General features: G+C 38.7%; 1 protein-coding gene across 2 annotated transcripts; it reads left to right on the top strand.

Annotated features, from left to right (window-relative positions):
* Positions 1-789: 789 nt before the first annotated feature.
* Positions 790-12,042, top strand: LOC306988482 (V-set domain-containing T-cell activation inhibitor 1-like). 2 transcript variants are annotated; one of them, XM_079593482.1, is made up of 4 exons: positions 790-1,328; positions 9,056-9,096; positions 10,566-10,883; positions 10,966-11,586. In XM_079593482.1, the coding sequence occupies exons 1-4, from the start codon at positions 1,207-1,209 to the stop codon at positions 11,091-11,093; spliced, it is 609 nt and encodes a 202-aa protein (XP_079449608.1). In that variant the 5' UTR covers positions 790-1,206; the 3' UTR covers positions 11,094-11,586. The 2 variants fall into 2 exon arrangements, with proteins under 2 accessions (XP_079449608.1, XP_079449609.1); XM_079593483.1 differs by lacking the exon at positions 790-1,328 and adding an exon at positions 6,698-7,545 and having other exon boundaries at positions 10,966-12,042.
* Positions 12,043-22,090: the final 10,048 nt, after the last annotated feature.

The following is a 22,090-nucleotide window of genomic DNA, read 5'->3' as shown; positions in this document are numbered from 1 at the left end:
TTGGATTAATTCTCTAGGAGGAGTATTTCAAATGCCAGAACATGCGTTTTTAAACTACCCCAAATAGCCGACTTCCTGTTGGGCTGGCGTAAAAAGTAAAAGCATGAAGGATATATGAACCGATGAGATCTATATGTGTACCGATTTTCATATTATTACATGCAAGCGTGTTTGATTTATGGACCAAGTTTTCGGACCCCGTTCCAGGTCCTCATAAAAAGAATCAAATGCAAAGGCTAACTCTTATATCCGTGATGGAACTTGCCCGGCTAAACTTACCTCTCTTTGTGGTTCTTTGCAGGTGTCTTACAAAATTGGATGTTGTCCCACAGGTTTCTGAAATGTTTGCAAAATTTGCAGATGGCCTTTCCAGTCCCTGCCGATGGAGTACATGCCAGCTGATCTATGTCCTGAATATGCTGTATTTTGTCAGTTTTTTGCAGGTACCTCAGAGCAGCTTTTTGAAGCTGCTCTGAGGTGGAATTTGGATAGAGCAAAATTGGAATAGAATGGAGTTAATTTGAAACAATGTTTATGTGAGGTGTACTCGCTCAAACCGCGTGTTTGACCAGCATGTATGTTTTTTTCATTTGTGATTGGTCATTGTTTATCTCGCTCCTGCCCATGTGCAGGTTCAGAGAGAGAGAGAGAGAGAGAGAGAGAGAGAGAGAGAGAGAGAGAGAGAGAGAGAGGCTGCACTAAGTGGTCACAGATATATAGCGAATATAGGAAGTGTTAAAGTTTCAGTTGTTATAATCTGACTAAGAGTTTAAACGGACTTGCATAGGTTACAGTTGCTGGGCACACTGTAATCTCCCTTTCTTTCACGGAGATTAAGTAATAATTTTATGTGTTGCTGGACCAGAGTTTATTAGTCACTCCGAGGAAGACGACTACAGTATGGAGGAAGCAGATTGTCAGGTCCGGGGGCCAGAACTCAAACGCAGACCAGAGTTTCAGTTCAATTAAAGGTGAATTTATTAACAGCCAGTACAAACAGAGGTGTGAACTGAGCGGTAAATGTTCTGGTAGGACAGAGGGTTTGTGGTCCGGGTTCCAGCACTCTGTGTTCCGAGGTACTGGTGAGTGATCGGAGTCCGAGGTTCAGGCTGGAAATCTGCAGTCAAGACAGGGAAAAACGAGTTAGCTCTCAATTCCTAAAAAAACTGACAAAATACAGCATATCCAGGACATAGATCAGCTGGCATGTACACCATCGGCGGGGACTGGAAAGTCCATCTGGCCATCTGCAAATTTTGCAAACATTTCAGAAACCTGTGGGACAACATCCAATTTTGTAAGACACCTGCAAAGCACCACAAAGAGAGGTAAGTTAAGCTGGGCAAGTTCCATCTTGGATATAAGAGTTAGCCTTTGCATTTGATTCTTTTTATGAGGTTAGAAAGTAGGGCTGAAAGATGAATCGTATTTTTATTGTCATTGCGATATGAGCAGGTTATTTAGTGATGGGCACCGAAATGTGTTATTAAACGGGCTGTGGTGGGGCTGCTCTCTCTGACACACACACACACACACACACACACACACACACACACACACACACACACACACACACACACACACACACACACACACACACACACACACACACACACACACACACACACACACACACACAGTTGAAGGTGTTCATGTTTATTGCCAGACAGCCTTGTACTGGTTACTTATTACGTGTCCATAGTACAAAGTTCAAGAATGGGAACTTTTTAGTGACACATGTGTTGCTTGTTATTTGTTACATTTTCCATTCAGAATGTGATTGTTATAGCCTGGGTGTCAGCCCGAACCCCACCCACAACATTTTTTGGTCGGTCGGGAAGTTCGGTCTGGACTCGATCCGTTGAGGAGTAATTATGCTCGGCTCCCAGAAGGCCGAGCCAATCAAATTGCCAGGGCGGGCTTTAATCGATGATGGACAGATGATCTGCGGTTACGTAATCACCACGTCATCAAAGAGCGGTTCGGTTTAATTGGTTTTCAACAAAGATGACTGCAGCTGGAGGATTGAGATGTTTAGATTCCGCTATCGCCTCTGTTATAAAAGAAATCGACAGCGCATTCATTTTAAAAGATGAACAGAGAACCGCAATCAAGGCATTTGTCGATCGGAAAGATGTGTTTGCCGTCCTTCCTGCGGAATTCGGCAAAAGTTTCATTTATCAGCTTGCTCTGATGGTGGCTAAGAAGATGGGACGCAATGAAAACCAATGGAAGGGATGGGCTCACGATCTCTTTTCTCTGAAGCCTCAGATGAACACGCTTCTTCAGCCTGTTCTCTTTCGTCGTCTTTCCGTTTTTTAAAATCAGTCAAGTCGCGTTGCAACCGTGTTAAAAAGTTGAGACAGGGCTGACAAATGCGAGAAGATTTATTTGCTTTATTGTCGAGATCTAATCCTAAACGGAGAACTTGTTCGTATATACATACACCTTTTGTATTTCTCTCAAAAATGTTATTCGTGCTTGTAAGTACTCCGTGAATTCTTAAATTATTTTTACAACAACGGCAAAGATCGTTTACACTCATTAATTTACCACTTCCAGCGTGCGTGCATTTGAGCTCTGTTGACAACTAATGCGTCGCTCAATATGCGTTGCTCTGATTGGTTGTAGGTCTATCCAATTGAGTGCAGAGTTTTTTTTTTTTTTCTTGGTTCGGTTAAGACACGCCTCATAATCAAAGCCCTATGGAGCAGTATCACTCACATTCTGCCTAGAATATGAGTATGACGAAGTCAGGCTATGATTGTTACACTATAATAAAAAGACTGAAAATGTGAAGTTGCACTTCAACTTCAACTTCATCTGACCTTAGTGAAATTGATATACCTAAAGTAAATAAAATGGCCTAATTTGATCCTACAGTGTTGTTACTCTGCACATGCTTTTTCATCGTTACATATAATAATGCAAAGTGAGAAAACGCATTCGAGACCTTACGAAACGCATTCGAGACAGATTTGAATACGATCGCTTAACCCACATCAGGAGGAGAAACTGGACAAGTGTAAATGGTTGTTGTGTATATGCAAATGTTACTCCTCTCAACAAGGCTAAAAAATAAAGTGTGAGAGCGTGTTATAGGCTATATGTCATGTTATAGCCAGATATGACGACGCTACTGCAGCACACATCACCACAGATGAACAGCTGAGCATCTGTTTAAGCAAGCGTGCAAACTATCGCAAATCAAAGTGAAAGTAAGTCGCAGATGCTTAACACACAATCATCATCATTAAAAGTAAATAAACGAAATGATCTGACCAGGGCTGTTGCCGCTCTCTCCTATTGCGGTCTTTGATTTGGAATTAGCTGATGATCAATATAGTCAGATCTCTATAAATCTCAATAAATGCAGCTCATATCTGTTGCTTTAGGTGACCAGTTTTAAATCTGCATATAGCGTGGGAATCGAAGGTCGGATTTATATCCTTTTTGCAAAAACACATTTATGTGACCAGGTGTAAATCGAATCGTTTTGATAAATGAGATGGCTATCCGATCTGAGAAAACGCATGAAGTGGCCAGCTGTAAACAGCCCCTAAGAACAGAAGATATGCTGTCTCTCGCATCACATAAATTATCAATAGTTAAGTACATGTTTTATTCTCTCTCTGTCTTGCCTGACTCATTTGGACTTGGTCTTGACTTTGACTCTAACCTCTTTGGACTAGTCCTGGTCTTGAACCCGACAAAGACGGACTTGACTACAGCTCTAGTTGAAACTAAGAGAGTGTGTGTGGGCCATTACATATTTGTTGTCTAGTTTGCTCACTTGATTTATATTGAATGTTTTTGTTGTTATAGTACCATACCTCAAAAGGGAATTGCATTACTGTTTTCTTGCTGGTACAAAGTGAGTATTAATATTTGACTATCTGGTATTGGAACTTCTGATCTGAGAAGATCGACAGGTCATTTTTTGTGTGAAAAAAATACATTTGGAAATTTCATTTAATTCTTTCAGTCTTTATTTTCAATATTTCATTCTTTAATCTTATTTTCTGTTAAATAAAATTACTTGTTAATTGAAAAGAACTTACATTTTTGTGATTTATATTAACAGTTTATCAGAAAGACTATCCCATAACATTTTCATTTAAGTAAAGTGATCAGAGGGGGAAAAAGGGAAAGAAGTAGATTAGTTAAGTCGGGAGACACTGTCCGGTGCGCTGCCCATCAAAGGAGAAGGTAGGGGGCGCTACATAAATATAGCCAGTGTATAAATTGATTGGGTCACGAAGAGCAAAACATGGTGTGCTTAAACGGAAAAAGAATGAGGTCATGACATTGATAAACGCTGGTGAAGATATGGAAGTTGTTCAAAGTCATGTGGAAGCTTTTGAAAAGCACTTGGCTATTAATGGAAATTCAGGTGTCTGTACAAAGGTAATTACCTGTATCTGAAAGGGAAGGGGATCATAAAGATTGGTTTGAACCTAAACTGATATCATTCAGCAATTTTTTGAAGGAAATTAAGAAATGGTTCAAACATGCAGCAATTTCTGATTCTGAGGAAGTTACAACTGGAGCACTAGAAACAAGAGTGCATCCTCGTGACTGCATTTCAAACACATCAATGTTCAAATGCATCTTCTGTGTGTGTCCAAGCGGAGGCTGGCTGCGCATGCAGCTCTAATTGCTAAAGCTGCTACATTAGAAGAAAAATATGATTTGGAAATTCAACAAGCACATCAAAAAAGAAAAAACTGGAACTGAAAGCTCAAATGGCTGCAAAACCAAAGTATTGAATGACTATGGGAAACCCAAAGCAAATCAAGTCACAGTTCAGTCTCAAAAGAAATCAGAAATGGCAATGGATGAGATGACCATGCAATGATGGAGAACAAAATTTGCAAAGACAGTCAAGAACTCTTTAGCCGTTTGAACCCTTCGGTCCTAGCAGTCTTTCTGTGCTTGGGTTGTTTCAACCCAATTTTGGGTCAAATATGGACAAACCCCAACATTGGGTTAAACATGTAATTAAAAAATTTAACTCAACGGCTGGGTTTGTCCATATTTGACCCAAAATTGGGTTGAAACAACCCAGCATTTTTTAGAGTGTAATACCCCATATTCTTGTCAGGTTGCCAAAGACATGTTGCTATCAATGATGGTAATACTTTATGTTTTGAAGATGTGATGCACAAACAAACTGATATCACTAAACTACTTGTCAAGATGCATCATCTCTCATTGCTATCTTCTAGAGATATACCAGTGTTTTATGGAAATTCTCTTCAGTTTGAATATGTACGAGCTTTCAAACATTCCACTGAAGGAAAGACACAGCCAAGAGGGGACGCAGTTGCATTCATATGAACCCAGATCAGGGTTAAGTAGGCGAGGAGGCTACTACAACATTTTTTGGGGATGCAAGTAATGTTATAGTCATTAGAGTTGAAGATGGCAAGGCTTTACATGCATATCCTCCGTTGCCTTGAGGATGTTTCAACACAATTCGGAACATTGGTTCTGTTGTGGAACTGCACAACCTTCAATATGAAAAGCATTATATCCAAATTATCTTTCTAACTATATGACAGATGGAGGTCAGTTTCTTGTGAAATTCAGGACAAAACCAAGCAAAGAGCCAAATTAAAACAAACACAGATAGCTATAGATGTGTTTAGTGACATTCTGGGGAGTTTTGTTCCTTGATCCTGGTAGCTCTGCGACTATCTCCACCAAGGATTTAATTGATAAAATGATGGCAAATGGAAAAAGAGAAAAAATTTTGTTGAGAATGTTGTCAAGAAAAAACCTGTCACATGTTTACACATTTTTGGTATTGAAGTGGCTGCAATCGATATATTATTTATAAATTATACTCATCAGTGTAAATACCCCTAAAACATTTGAACATTTGTTAACAGTATTTACATTTTTTTTTTTTATTCAACTGTGGTCACGCCGTGACGTGTTGAGGGTGTGCACGTGAGGTCACCGTCGGTCGGAGTGACTGCGGTTACGCACACTGAGTTGGAAAAAGACAGTGGCAGCATTGGTGTGTAGCTAGTAGCTACAGTCTCAAAGCGTTCCCGTTAATTATGTGTTTTGAGTGTTGGTTTTTGCGGCATTCACGTGATTATTTTGAACGAATCTTTAATATGACTCGGGAACAACGAATTGTCTCAGAGAGCGATTCGTTCATTATGGCTGAATCCCGAGATCGCCTCCTAAACCCTCATTCACTGTTCCCTACGTTAGTCCACTAAAACGGTTCACTTGTGAATGAAAACGAGTGAGCGAATTCGGACAGCCGTTGAGCGTACATCGGTTGTACACTCGTAATTGCGGTGCAATGTGGTATTGAAAGTGCACTCAACGTCCGGACACCACTACAAATCAGTGTTGCCAACTATTTTCAGAGGAAAGTAGCTAACGCCTTCCCTAAAAGTCGCTAAATGTCGCTAGATGACGTCATACGTCATTAGCATATTCATGACGTCATCGCGTCGTACTTGCGTTCTGCTTGCCTAATGTGTTTTCTCTCTAAATTAATGCTCACATAGGCCTACTGTATTTAATATATTGTAATATAATATAATATAGCCAAATGAAAAATAAAGCTGTTCTCATTTTCTATAGCCTATATTTTTTTGTCAGACAATAGGCTAGAACGACTATGATATAGGTCTAGTGAATGACAAAAAAAAAAAAAAATTAGCCTATGGGCATTTGTGGAAAATTATCTGAATTGAGAGTTCGGGAACCGGATGAACTAAGCTCTGTGATATTAGTGATAGTCTATTAAGTAATAAGCACAAGAAAGAAAGGAACTTAAAATGGTCCAACTAAATTCTTTAAATAAAAACCCAAAGAAAAGCAGATAAGTGATAAGTCTGTGGAAAAACACTGCTCATTCACGTCTGTCAGCAGCCGTGCGCTCAACAGATGAACAGGGTAGACGCAGCTACAGTGAGTGACGGCAGGGAGAAAGCAAAAAAGTCGGGGTCTGAAAAGTCGCTAAAAATAGCAACAAAGGCTTAAGTTGGTACATGAATCCCACACATGCGCGATTCATGTGGCGGAGGGGTTAACATCTCCTGCTCTGACTGCAGCTGGGAGCGGCTGCTGCGCGAGGACTGGGCCGCCTGTGAGTGCTTTGGGACGCGGATGGGACCCACGGCAGCACCCGCTGTTGAGAAAACGATATTTGCTTTCACATCAGAGAGTCGCCAAAAGTCACCAATAACACCAGAAAAAGTCGTTAGATTTGTCGCTAGTCGCTTTTTTGAAAATGTGTCGCTAGAGGGGTCTGAATACTCGCTAAATATAGCGACAAAAGCGCTAAGTTGGCAACACTGCTACAAATGGATGTAGCGACCCTCAATGTTGACCGCGGCGCGCACACGCAACATCACGCCGTGACGTTTCGATCCTCTATTGGACCAGACCTTCAGGTCAGAGTTCACAAAAAGTATAGCAACAGCCCCGGTAAAACCCAACACTTCCACGTTGAAGAAACAGTTTAAACAATAATATTGTTTATTGTTTAACTTCAGAAGTCATGATAATAATCAGGTATGCTAAGCTAATTATAATAATAATAATATCTAATATGATGTACAGAATTGTATATAGAAACCGAAACCAAGAAGCCTAAATGCTTCCTAGATGCTAACGCTACAGTAGAAATAGTATTGTAATTCTACAGTAGACAAACATCTAACACTGGATCGCGAGATGAGCTCATAATTAGCTTCTTTGATACACATTTGCGCCTCGAATCGTATTGGAGATTAAAGGGGGAAATACTCGCTGTTTTGAATACTTTGGGACTCCACCCTGACTGCTGGAGGGCCTGAAATGTTACATGATTGAACTTGTAGCCTACGTTCTTGTTCTTTCAGTAGATCTACAGATAGCTGTAAATAAACATTTTTCAGTTATAAGGCCATTGCACACTGCAGTCCGAAATTCGCATCCGAAATTTTCGCATGTTAATAAATCAATACGACCGATCACGTTATGTCAATCACGCCTGCAAACTGCCTCCGAAACTTTCGTCCTTCATACATTTTTTTTAAACGGGTTAACTTTAGATTTTCTGCGTTTTTCGCATCCGTAACAAGCAGTTTGAATGTTGTTCAAATGGTGCTTTGACAATTCAGAGCCACCGAATCACGAATACAAAAAAACAACAACTACATTTTCCGACTAAAGTGTGCAGGGACCTATGCAATTTTAGTTGTTTTATTATTATTGTTATTTTAAAGAATGAACATAAGTTCTTAGAACAAGCCAACAATAGGCTATCTAACTTGTCTAATTTGTATAGCCATCGTATTATTTATTAAAAAAGCAGTTAATTTGATACGTTTGGTGCATAATGGGTAGATTTTGAGAATATTTTTTCCTACTCTTGAAACTTGTTTAATCGGCTAGTTTAACTAGCACAGTTTCTGACTTCCTAAATTTGAATAGAATTAGTTGGCTTGTAAAGATCCACACACTGAAGCTACATGTGATTTTATATTTTAGACTTTCCAAATCAGATGACAAATATAAAGGAAATAAAAAAAGGTTAACTCACAGAAACAGGTTAAAGCACATGCTTAAAGCAAGGCCCCCTGAAATCAAAATGTAAGTTTTTTTTTAGCTTTTAGTATGAATATGTTAGCCTTAAGGTTACATATAAGCTGGTGTGTTCCCAAACAATGACAAAATTCGCATTTAGAAACTTTTACTCAAACGAATACAACGTATCATCAGCGCTCGGATTCGCTTCCATGGTGCTGTCAAGTACGACTTGCAGTCTGTGAGTTAAACTAAACGCTATTGGCTATTTGAAAAGGGGGAGGAGTCATTCAATATGGGTCTATATTACGTAAACGCATCATACAAAGCTGCGCGGTCCAAGGCGCTTCAGTGCGGACCTTCAAATGAATGCCCCATGTCAACAGGCCTTTATTTTTTACAAACAGTGAAAGAAGAATAGATCAGAAGCAGATTTAAATATGATAACAATGTCATTTTGTTCTTGTCATGACCTAAGCATTTTTTAATACTTGTTTTCTTTTTCTCTTTACAGAAGCTGTTTTGTTTTGCTTCATTTGTTAACATTAAATGAAGGTGAGTACGAAGGATTTACATGCGCATTAGAGAATACTTTGTAGGGATTGACTGTTACGACTAGTCAGTTTGAAATCAAGTGAAAATACAGCGAATTGGGTCCCTTAATTTTTTTTTTTCATCTTTGCAACACATCATGCATACTGAAATGAACTAATTCACTGTTTTCTCTGACCGAGCATAAGCTGTAGTTTATAGACACCCTAAAACACTAAGGGCCAGATTTACTAACAGCTTGTGCCGGCGCAAACTCTCTTTTGCTGTTAAAAAAACTACAGTCAGGATAGGCGATATGGCCTAAAATCCATATTGCGATATACATTGCAGCCTCTTGCGATAACGATATATATCACGATATATAAATTATAATAAAACCATTTCAGAACAGGTTACACAGACCCTAAGCCGGTTGCAGCTCGTGGCTCTAAATTTTGCGGGTAGATTGCGTCATCAACATGCATTATCGCGATAGTGCAATAGAATTAAAATCTCTATCGTAGGCCAATTTTGTATCGTTTGTATCGCATATCGTTTATATCGCCCATTACTATGTCAGGGTTTAGTAAAAATTAACGCTGAAAAGGTTTGCGGCTGACCTTATTGCATATGCATTTGTAGGCGTTTCCCTTTCAGACGCTAAATGTATGGGAGGAGAGTATTTAAAATTAATTATGCAAGGTGATTTACTAAGGTTTGCGCTAGTCAATTTACTGGTATGTGCGCCATTATTTACTTATATCTTAAAGCAGACGCTAATTTGCGCTGCTCTTGGTAGATTGTGTTGGTCATTATGGAAATGATCCGGCTGTGTCTGTGTTATTTAAAGCAGGGCTATGCAGTTTCGGGAATTTCTTCGCTGTATTCTCGCTTTTTGCTCGCAGGTTTCTCTATAGAGCTCCCCCTACAGCTTCGGAATAGATATTTGACAACACTGTCGAAAAAACTCGTTGTCGACTCTCAGATACCAGAGGCTAGTAGATCAACGACATCAAAGCAGACGGGACATTCTTTACAACGTCTTCTTCATTCGGGTTCGAACAGCGTGAGGGAGCGCAATGATGACAGAATTTTAGGAGATTTTTTTTGCCGTAAAGCAATTCGTTACATCGCGAGACCTGACGCGATACTTCCTGACGCGGCGGCCGGTGGCCCAAAGTTGCAAGGGTGTTTTTTTACCGCTCACAGGCGATGGGGGGTGCGAGACAACCACTATTCAACCTGAAAAAAGTAATATAACCATTCCAATGACTCCAAAGCTGTTCGGTTAAGGTAAAAAACTTGCATAGTTCACCTTTAATCTGTGCGTTGTCAGTATCACGCACATCTGCGCTTTTGTGGGATTTCACTCTCACACTAATTTGCCCTGTTTAGTAAATCTGGCCCTAACAGTCTTTTGTAAAGCAAATTCGTGTTTTTTGCATGAACGACATATATTTGTACCTTTTATTTAATCTTCTCTCTGTTTTTAGTGTCACTGCAGGAGTCCGTTGTGGGTTTTATTGGAGACTCTGCTGTTTTACCCTGTTCTTCTAAAGAAACTCCGCTTAACCTTCAAGACATCACTGTGCGTTGGCGATACGATGACAGCCTCAATGTGTATGACATTATTGATGGTATAGGCTCTGTAGTAGATCAACATCTAGCGTACAAGGGGAGAGTTGTAACCTTTCCTGAAGATTTTGGGATAGGAAACTTCTCGCTCAAGCTCAAAAATCTTCAAAATAATGATACAGGGAATTATGTCTGCTACGCATCAGAAATTCAAACTGTGGAGCTACTCGTCAAAGGTTTGTGGCGAAAACTTTTTTTACTACCTCAATTTTTAAATACAAAAACAAAGAGTCTTAATAAATATTGTTTTATGTCCAGTAAAAGAAAAAAGCAACCAAGAAAACAACCAAACAGAAGGAAAAAGAAACCAAGGAGTGCAATCAAGACCAGAGAAGATTGTGACTGCAGTGCATTTGCTTTCTCTTTTCATTCTGCTCTGTGTTTGAATAGACAAGAGAAGTAATATGTCTGATTATGATCTACTTGGCTTCAAACCTTAGCCACCTACTGAGACCATCAGAACCTTTGAGAAACAGCTGAAGACAGACTTCATCCGTTAGCACTTAAACCGCCATTTTAAATGTGCCTTGCTGTATATTGTGACTTGTACTGAAGCCTGAAGAAATACTTTTTCATTCTTTATCCTATTTAGCAATATTGTTTTTACAAAGCAATCTAAATATATATGAGTTTTATACTTATTTATTCTGTTCCGGGACACCTATACATTTTCTGATATTTTTGTATGTTACCTTTAACATTTCTGATGTTTCTTAAAATATATGTTTGCTAATTGTGTATTTTTTTTATATATTTCTTCACATCTTCAAAACAGTGTTCATGCCATACAGTGTTACAACAGGCCTCACTATGACTTTACAATGAGCTGTGTTGGACCCTCTGAATAAAAAGTGAAAATGATGGCTTTAGTGAATACTTGTATGTGTCAAATTCATTTTCAAACATAAAACTACACTTAAGTATTCACTGGAGTAAAAAGTGTGATAACTCCATTATACACTTCGGTTACCTTCCATTTGAAATGGGAAGTGATTTTGGATGTGTCAGTGGAAAATATGTCAAGATTTGTTTGCTATTTTACTCGTTCAATCTTTTTACAGTCGGCTAAAGCATTTCAGTAGTTCTGTGAAAACTACCATTAATTGTTCTAAGCTATGTAACATAGCTTATATACAAATGTTTGTACATTTACTTGCTGCAAAGTCGTGAATCTATAATACTGCATGGTGTACTTTACTAAATTGAGTTTTTTTTTATGTTTAAGAATAACAGGAATTTCCTATCATAACCACAAACTTCTTGAGCTGACAGTTTCTTTTTGTAAGACTTTGTGTAACGTATTAATGATTTGCAGGACATAAACAATTCTGTGGCAAAAAAAATAACTTCTGAGTTATAATTTGATCAGGTTAATGGATGTTAAAACGGCAGAACTGTATCATCTGAAGCAGCAGATTTTTATCGCGCTGATGTGACCGAGCCCGACCCGAACCCGAACATCATTTCTAAATATCTGTCCGAACCCGGCCCGGCCCGTCGGGTACCGGCGGGTCCCGTCGGGCTCGGGTCGGGTATCCATCCTCTAGTCGGAAGAGGATGTAATGCTTAGGGGTCAGTTTGCAGAGAATGTGAGAAGTAAGGAACTCTGTAGAGAGTTAAAAATAATAATTAGACAGAAAACAAGCTTAACATTGCACTGATGTCCGCAAAGAAGCCGTTGAGTGTGCTGGTGATGGGGTGAGAGTTTCTGAAACATCGTTTGGGTCTGAGAACCTCAATACTATAGATAGTGAAGCAGTGATTGCAAAACAGAGGACAGATCCAATGTTAGTAGAGCTGTTTGGTATGGTGAAAAGTCAGCAAAAGCAATTAAGTGATTTAACTGAGATCATGTCCAATTTGCAGCCCGGCAGCAGCAGGGAGTGTCATGAAGATTGTATTCGTTTGATCCCTCGGGACAGCCTATTTGTTTCAAGTATCAGAAAGTGGGGCATATTGGGCGTTATTGTAGTGAGATTGTGAACCCCAGTCAAGTATGGGGGCAGCAGAGACACTCTGCGGATGGTGTATCCAATCCCCAAGCCCAAAAGCATGGGCCGTTAAACTAACACCCCTTGCTGTGGAGAGCCATACAGTAAGCGAGGGGGTACCTATACTGGGACCAATTTTATTTTCACTCTATATGCTCCCTCTGGGTTCTATATTTGAGAAATTTGGGATTCAGTATCATCTGTATGCGGATGATTCTCAAATTTATTTACCACAGAAACATGGGCATAAATGTGTCATTCAGTCCCTGCATGCATGCTTGACTGAGGTTAGGTGCTGGCTGGCGACTAACTTTCTCCAATTAAATGAGGATAAGACTGAGATGATCTTATTTGGAAATAAGGGGTGTGTGGATGATGACTGCCTGGGATTGTTTCCTGGGAAAAAACTGTCTAGCGTGAGAAATCTTGGTGTCATTTTTGACTCTGAGCTTAAATTTGACAAATCAATGCTGTTGTTAAGAATAGTTTTTTTCCATTTAAGATCAATATCTAATAGGGGTGTAAATATCAATCGATTCGTATCGATACATCGATTATACAGCCGGCGATTCGATGCATCGTTGCGTCCGCAAGAATATCGATTAATGTGCTTATTTTGCCGCCTGTCATTTTTCAGCATCCACTCCGACATATGCGTGCAACCTACTCCTAAGCTGCGGGTGGCGATATCCTCATTATTGTCTTCTACGTCACACTGCTTCACGCGCCGCGCGCATTACGTTTATGTTCACAGTTCACACACTGTTGAGTCTGACTTTCAAGAGCGATGGAACCGTCAGAGCGAGCTGGCAATGAAAGTGAAACGTTACACACTCCAGTCGGCGTCAAGTCATGGGTGTGGAAGTATTTTGGCTTCAGGAAAATAGATGGAGCACTGGTAAGAGATGTTGCCGTTTGTAAAGAGAAAGACTGTCAGTGGGACATTCTAAAACGCTTAACGTGAAAAACGCTTAACGTGGCTTACTGTACGAAGACAGTGATATTAAAGGACCAAACTCAGTACACATCATATTAATAAACCATATTATGTATAAAAAATCAGATGAGCCCAGAATATCAACGCGACGCGTTTAATCACGCGTTAAGCATGTTCTTACCATAGAAAACCACTATAAGAAAACGCTTAACGAGTCGCGTTGATATTCTTTATACATAATATGGTTTATTAATATGATGTGTACTGAGTTTGGTCGTTTTAGAATGTCCCCTGTCAGTGTGAGATAAGATACCGCAGCAACACGTCGAATCTCTGTTCTATTTTCTGTTCATTTGCAGTGCATTGAGCACAAATGCTATAGTGTAACATACACATTATTATGTGAATAGATAGAATACTGTTTCTGTATTCTCAATAAAAGGCTAATTAAATGATTTATTTTTGTTGATTTATTTTGAAACTTAATAGATATCATCATGTAAAAATATCGAGCATTGAATCGTATCGAATCGAATCGAATCGTATCGCGGGGAATTCTGAAGTATCGAAAATAATCGAATCGTTGGCTTAAGAAATCGGTATCGTATCGAATCGTCATGAAGGCCCCGATTTACACCCCTAATATCTAAATTGAAGTCTATCCTCTCTTTTGAAGACATGGAGAAGGTTGTGCATGCCTTTGTGTCATCCCGCTTGGACTACTGTAACGTGTTGTATCTGGGTGTGAGTCAGGCCTCTCTCTCCCGTCTGCAGCTTGTTCAGAACTGCCAGACTTTTAACAGGTACTAAGAATAGAGAGCATGTTACTCCGGTATTAATGAAACTACATTGGTTACCGATACGATATAGAATCCATTACAAAGCGTTGTTGTATGTTTTTAAGTCTCTGCATGGCCTAGCACCAGAGTACGTTACTGATTTAATCAGTCGCTGTCAATCCAGTAGATCGCTTTTTTCAAATGATCAATTGCTCCTCATGGTTCCACGATCTCGTTTGAAATGTAAAGGTGATCGAGCTTTCTCTGTTGCAGCTCCTAGGCTCTGGAATGACCTTCCTCTTTCTGTAAAATCTTCTCCTTCTTTGGGTGTTTTTCAGAGTGCGCTTAAAACATTTGTTTTCTCAAGCATATGAAAATGCTTTGTAAACTGTGTATGTTTGCATTGTTTTTATGTTCTTGTTTTTATTTATCTCTTTTATATTTTCTGTACAGCACTTTGGTTCCACCTGTGGTGTTGAAAGTGCTCTAAATAAAGTTGAGTTGAGTACCTGGCTCTGTGGTTCAAGGAACTAGCCCGGAAATCTTTAAACAATTGGTGGGTCAATGTCCAGTCACTGTTGTGAAGATGGGGGGTGTTAAAATAAATAGTCTGATTGACACTGGCTCTATGGTTTCCATGGTAACTGAGAGTTTTTTTTAAACAGCACATTGCAGGAAAGGATGTAGATGAATTGAAGGAGTGTGGTTGGCCGGTGTTAAAAGCAGCAAACAGCCTCGATATCCCATATGTGGGTTATCTAGAGCTAGATATTAATATCCTTGACCAAATTCTTCCAAAACAGGGGGTGTTGGTGGTGAAAGACATTTGACACAGAGACAAGGGAGAGAAAGAAACTGGTTCCTGGTTTAATCGGTATGAATGTAATTCAAAATTGTCATGACCTTTTGAAGCAACAATTTGGGTCTCAATATTCAAAAAGTTCTATGATGCAGCAATGTGAGGCTTCTTTAAAAGAGGCGTTGGAGCGCAGCAGGTACGCTTCAATTGGTTTGTGCAGCAAGTGGGTACACTAGACTCATGCCAAATGAGTCTTTGCTTTTAGACCCTCTGATAGAGAGTGAGGGGAGTTTACCAGCAGACCTTTTAATTATAGGTTCAATAGTGTCACCAGAAAAAGGACAATTGCCAGTCCCAATTATGAATGTTGGGACTAGTATTGTTATTTTGTACCCACATGTTCGCCTAGCGTCTGTACATAGGGCTGAAGTGGTGGTCAGTGGAGAGGATCTCAATTCGAGGTTCGTGTGATAAAGGGGATAGTGTGCAGGTGTTTTAAGTATATGTATTTGTAGACTTCAAGCGCTCTCGAGAACCCCGGTAACCAGAGCGGCCTGATTGTAAAATTGGTAGCCCCTCTTTTTTTGCCAGACTTCCACAAACCGTTTATACTTTATATTTGTAAATAATTTCATATTTTGATATATGTCTCATATGTCTTGATCATCAGGTATACAATCTAATTAATTTTGTCGAATAGGTCACACAGAATTAGGTAGGCTATTGAAATCGAAAAAGCAGTACATTCGAGTTTAGGGGGAAAGCATATGCTTGTTACGTACTAATGTATTTGTACAACTTCACTGGAAAAACGAAATAGTTTAAACTCTAGTATAATTTTAGCTTGGAAGTAAATCTTGGAATGCTAAAAATATATATATTTTTTTAACCAGTATTGGAGTGTAAAGAGAAAAAAGAGAGCCTGCTGGAGTAGCATGACTAACATGTTTGAACTTGTAGGGTACAGCTAAAGGCACATGCTTTCCCTTCCAACTCCAGTGTATGATTGTATATATATAATATATATTAAGAAATAAAAAGAATAATGGCTTGTTTAAAAATCATATAAATGTATAAGGGGGCCCCGGATACCCTAACTACGGCCCTGGCCACACAGATCTTTGAAGCTGAAACCTTCCCAGAGAAGTATAGACAGAAGGAACCTTCTCCTTAAAACCAAAAAAATCTTCAACACCATGATACAGGAAAATACATCTGCTACATCAACATCAACAAAATGTTTTGACCAAAGCTATATTTCGTTTAGTACTTGTACTTTTGCAGATGAAATATTTTAACTTTCAAAGTTAACTTACATTTAACTTATAAGGTTTTCAGCACTTAAGAGATCAGCTGTAGATTTTAAAATTATATATTTTTTATTTGTAGCAGATAGACTTGGGAAAACTGTATCAAACTTTGAGACAAATACCAGGCATGTTACACAAAGTAAAAACGAGAATTATCGAAAGTCTCTGCTAATAATAATTATAATAAAATACTTAATTACATCGATTGTCACCATAATAATGGTGTGATTTATCAAATCATAATTAAATGATTTATGTTCATAAAACAAGGGACTGGTTTATCATTCCTATAATAGAACATAAAAGAACCACAAAAAAAAAAACACATCCATAACATTTCTATTATAAATAGGCTACATTCACTCCATAAGAACACAATGCGATCACAATCACACACTTAAATTTCACAAGAATACACTAAATTATAAAATAAACAAAGTAAATGCAAAGGCAAATGCCAGAGAAATTCAAATCCCAATATGCACTGAACATAACAGACACGTTACACATTGAATAAATCCAAACCACACAAATAGTAATAAAATGCATCAAATGCAGCCTTACAAACATAAACACATTTCTCTCTTCAAAAAGTGTCCACTACACCACACAATTATTTATAGCCCTAACATTAAAAACATGTTTCTGGTAATGTCAAAGCAACATGATTATTGTGACACTCAAAAAAGAGAGGGGGAAACTAGATTTTCTATAAATATAGTATGATTTATTTGAGTAAACATTTCAAAAATGTAACCATAAATGCAATGACCTATTCTAAAACAAATAAAGATATTTACCTACCGAACTGTGACTGGAACCTGCTGTGACAGCTCACTCGCAAAATCCACTGTTGCTGACTCCCACAGAATCACTTCCTCAGTTAAAAAAATGTTTTTTTTTTTTTTTACAAATGGTCCCTCCCACACAAAAGTAAACATTCCTTATCAGTCCAGTGGTTTTATAAGTGACATATAAAGATATGTTCTGAAAAAAAGTCGTGCCTGGGTCACATTTCACACCAGAATCAGAATGAGAGGCGACTTGTTCATTAAGTCATTATTCATGTCATCTCAATCTAGATGCTCACGAGTTGTAAGAAACATATATTCATTAGTTAATCTTTTCCCTCAAACTTTGCTCTGTTGTTCCGCTCATGCGGTTTCAAGTCCTACTTCCTCAGTTTACACAGTTCCCTCTACCGGGATGCCTAAGTTTACTTCACTATATTACAATTAAATCCTAATCTAAACTATATATCGTTGGAAAGACTCCTAAATATATATTTTAGTACTGTTTTCTTGTTACAATTTATGTACGAACAGTAATAGATGAATTTATGACAAGAGTGAATGACCTTTGTCACAAAAAGTCGACACACACACTTTTAATAATTAGTAATTATTATTATTAGTAATTGAAATATTGGTTTTCATGCTAAAAGTTCATAATAAAACATATAATCTAGTATTTGTCAATAAAAAATTATAAAATAATATCATCCTCTAAAAAGGTATTTTATATATATATACATACACACAATCCTCTAAAATATAATTTATTTTTTATCGCCTTTTTTTATTACAATTTCAATCATTTATTGCCATGTCAACTAGTTGATAGGAATTTGTCTTGGTACAACTCTCAGACATAAATAGCCTAAAGACAGACAACACAAGTACAAAAATAATAACAACAATAACAACAATACCCAGCAAACAGTTAAACAGTAGACCAAACCCTCCAGACATTAAAGAGACAATACAAAGAAGAAAGTGCTAAGAAAGTGCACAGTGCACACAGTTAGTAAAATGCTGCAGTCAGTGCAAATTCAGATGTCTGATAGCCAGAGGGTAAGTGCTGTCTCTGAAACGTGATGTGGAAGTCTTAATGCTCCTATATCTTCTTCCTGATGGGAGGAGATTAAAGAGATGGTGAGCAGGGTGAGAGTGGTCCGCTATGATGTTTTTAGCCTTTCTTATTATTCTGGTGGAGAAAAGTGAAGAAAGTGAAGGGAGGCTACAGCCTATGATTTTTGATGCTCTGTGTGTTACTCTTTCCATCCTAGTTTTGTCCTGAGCGGTTGTGTGACCGAACCAGACAAGCATGGAAAAAGTGAGAACGCTTTCAATAGTTGACCTATAGAAGTGGGTCATGGCAAATCGGCTGACTCTGAACTTTTTGAGCTGCCGCAGAAAATGGAGTCGCTGGTGAGCTTTACTGATCTTAATATTGGTGTTGAGCTCCCATGATAAGGATTCCTGGATTGTGGTCCCAAGGAACTGGAAGGAAGTGACCCTCTCCACCTCCACCCCATTAATGGAGAGCGTAGGGAGGAGACTAGGGGTCCTTCTAAAATCTACTACCAGTTCCTTGGTTTTTGTGATGTTAAGTGTCAAGTTAAAGCTTTCGCACCATTTCACCAGCCCCTCCACCTCTCTGCGGTAGTCAGACTCATCCCCATTGCCAATAAGACCAACTACAGAGGTATCGTCTGCAAACTTAAACAACAAAACTGAACTGGTGTGTGATTGACAGAAATGTGTGTATAAAGAGTACAGAAGTGGGGAAAAGACGCAGCCCTGAGGGGCGCCAGTGTTCAAGAACTTCGACTGTGAAACGTAATCACCCATTTTGACCACCTGCTTCCTATCACATAGAAAGTTGAAAATCCATTTGCAAAGTGATGTTCTAACACCTAGCTCATGTAGAGTGTTAATCAGCTTTACAGGAACGATGGTGTTGAACGCAGAGCTAAAGTCCACAAAGTATTACATCACGTATTTTAGTAGTTATCATAAATTAGGTATCATTCGAACGCCTATGAACTCATAATTCATCCTGTGAAAACCGTTTTGAAATTTTACGTTGCGTTACCATAGAAACGGTACTCTAAATTATTTTATCGGGCTCCTCCCCTTTTGGGTGTCATCGTGTTGATGAACAAAACCTTTTCTAATCTTGACAAAACACATATTGTCAGGAAGGTCAAGGTTCCATATTTTGTGACAGAAGTGATATTTGGACAGAAATTTATTAATTTGTTATGGCAGAATGCACACAATTAAATTAAATGGAATGTATGTCACCCGGTGGATATTTTTGGTATTACGCCTAAAAAAATATATCATGGAACTTCAATTTTTGTGACATCACCTTCAAATTTGGAACACAACTTGGCATTTTATAGTAATTTTATAGTAACAAAATATTTTGTAAACTATATATTTTATATAAAATAAAAAATATTAAGTACAGTATATTACTGTAAATTTTAACTTCCATAACTTTTTCATACTTATATTTTTTGAAGTGCTTTCACTTCAGCAATAATCTGCTGAGTGTTTTCTTTAAAACAAGATCTACATTCCAAAGCATTCTTGAGTTACAACCATTTAAGTTTGAAAAGTAAGTGTCCATTCTCTAAAAGGGGGGGTGACCATTAAGGGGTATAATCTGCTTTGTTATGCATATGCATAGAAGAAAAACTTTTAAAATAGCTTGAATTAACAAATGTTCAGATTATCATAAGGCATCATACTTCTGTTTGCCATGTAGATGTTTTACCTCAAAACCATATTTGTGGAAGTTTTACCTTTTTCAAGACTGAAATGTGTCAACTTCAATACAACTGAAGATGAACAGGAAATGATGTATGCTGTACAACTACACACAAAAAATTTTTTAGTAGTAAAACGGTGACTAAAAAAAGGCAAGGCAAACAGTATCTGAGTCTTGTATAGTGTGATGAGAAGGGGAACTTGTGTCCAGTTGTCTGAGGCCCTTATATATCAGTACATTACAAGTGCTTCAGATAACATGCTACATTTCCATAGCCTGGAAATCCAGATCTAAACCTGGAAGATTAATGGTCTGGTGTCGATTAATGAAAATCGGCCAGCTCGAGGGGCGGCACCAAGCGTGCATTTGAAAATCTCACTGCACGCAATTGGCTAACACTACGACCAATCACAACATTACACGGGGTGACGTATCACTAAGCCCCAAACACTTAGCTACCAGCGGAGTAGTAGCGGGAAGTTCAGATCATTTTACTGACTCGGATCTTTGAATCTCGTTCAGCAAAATGAACGAATCTCTTTTTCGAGTAATTTCGTTCATTTCAGCATAATATAATTAAAATGTCATGTTAAACAGCCCAACACATACTTAGGAAAAAGTTGATTACATTTGAAAAGTTGGGTCCAACTTAATTCCAGGCTATTGCAGTCTATTAATTCACCTTTGGCTAAGCCCCGACCCCCCAGTTACTGTTGCAACGTCCGTCAACTTCATCTGGGCTCTGTCAGGATTTAACTTCGGTTTTGGGAAGAGAAAAAAAGGACACCCCCCTCCAACCTCTCTGGGAAACGCATATCGGTGTTACAAATTCCCCAGGCACAACGTTTAACCATATTTTTGATAAAACTACGATGGTAATAGCCTGCCGAGACCAAAAATATGAGACGCCTGTGTTAAAGTCAATGGAGCGCTGTGAATAAGTGTCGGACCTCTGTGGTAACTCGTTCTTGGCTGCGCTGTGATTGGTCAATCTACATTCTAGGGCGTGGCTTAGCCAAAGGCGAATTCACCTCACCTCCTGATCCACGGCGTTCTTTCTTTTGCAACTTCACATTTATCACGTCTACTCTGTTCCCGCCTCTCGTGTCTGTCTTCGGGTTCGAACTTGAGCGGAGCTAACTGGTAGATTATACCTTTGCCGTATATCTGGTCGGCAAAACAGCAAAAACGTCCTTCTTACAAAGGAATGATTCGAGCGACATCATCTGTTCCTCTTTTAGAAAAAAAGTCTAAATATTTCATTGTAGCGCCCAAAGCCGTTTCAAACAGCTGGTGTTCATCCATAGCCATCTTGCAATGTTTACTAATGACTAATGTAATCTCGCCTCTGGCCCGCCTATATCAGATAACCCGATGTGATTGGTGCAGCTCAGATAGAGGAGCATATTTAATGAGCATTATTACTCCACAACAGAGTAAACTCGCTGAGCAAAATCAAATTGTGCTCTCGCGAGAACTCTGGATTTCCAGCATAACATTTCCATTCATATCAGTCAAAATCAAACCTTTACATGTATACGGCACAACCTCAGGGCTCGAAACCTTCATTTGTCCCCTTACATTTAAGAGCTCCCTGTAAACAATCTTTCTGTCCTCCTCCCAAAAATACTCTTTTCATAAGCATTGTATACCGAGTGGCACAAAACAAGAAAGTCTGGTTTCAATATATTGCATAATACATGGTCCACACAATAAATTAAACAGATGAAATATAGGAATTATAGCAGTCACCCACGGAACAAAATGTCCAAAGAAACTGAACTATCCCTCAAATACCTTGATGTCCTGCATCTGCTGCTAAACCTCGTCTTGTAGATCCTTCGTTTTAGTTAAAACAATCCTTCTGAAGAAGTGTGGTTAGAAAGAAAGTGCAGCACATACTTGCACTGTATCATCAAACATAGCACACACACACCTCCCTTTTCTGCTAATATTCTGTTTTGCACAATCGTTTTGCTAGTTGCGTCTACAGTAGCTGCTTGTGT

This window comes from Phoxinus phoxinus (genome assembly GCF_949152265.1).
Source record: "Phoxinus phoxinus genome assembly, chromosome: 20".
NCBI lineage: Eukaryota > Metazoa > Chordata > Actinopteri > Cypriniformes > Leuciscidae > Phoxinus > Phoxinus phoxinus.
Note: the sequence above shows the minus strand (reverse complement) of the source record. Positions and strands in the feature narration are given on the sequence as shown.

Coding starts and splice junctions, on each gene's coding strand:
- LOC306988482 (XM_079593482.1), top strand. CDS start 1,207: ATGTACACCATCGGCGGGGACTGGAAAGTCCATCTGGCCATCTGCAAA. Junction 1,329..9,055: donor GCAAAGCACCACAAAGAGAG/GTAAGTTAAGCT, acceptor TTCTCTTTACAG/AAGCTGTTTTGTTTTGCTTC. Junction 9,097..10,565: donor TTTGTTAACATTAAATGAAG/GTGAGTACGAAG, acceptor CTCTGTTTTTAG/TGTCACTGCAGGAGTCCGTT.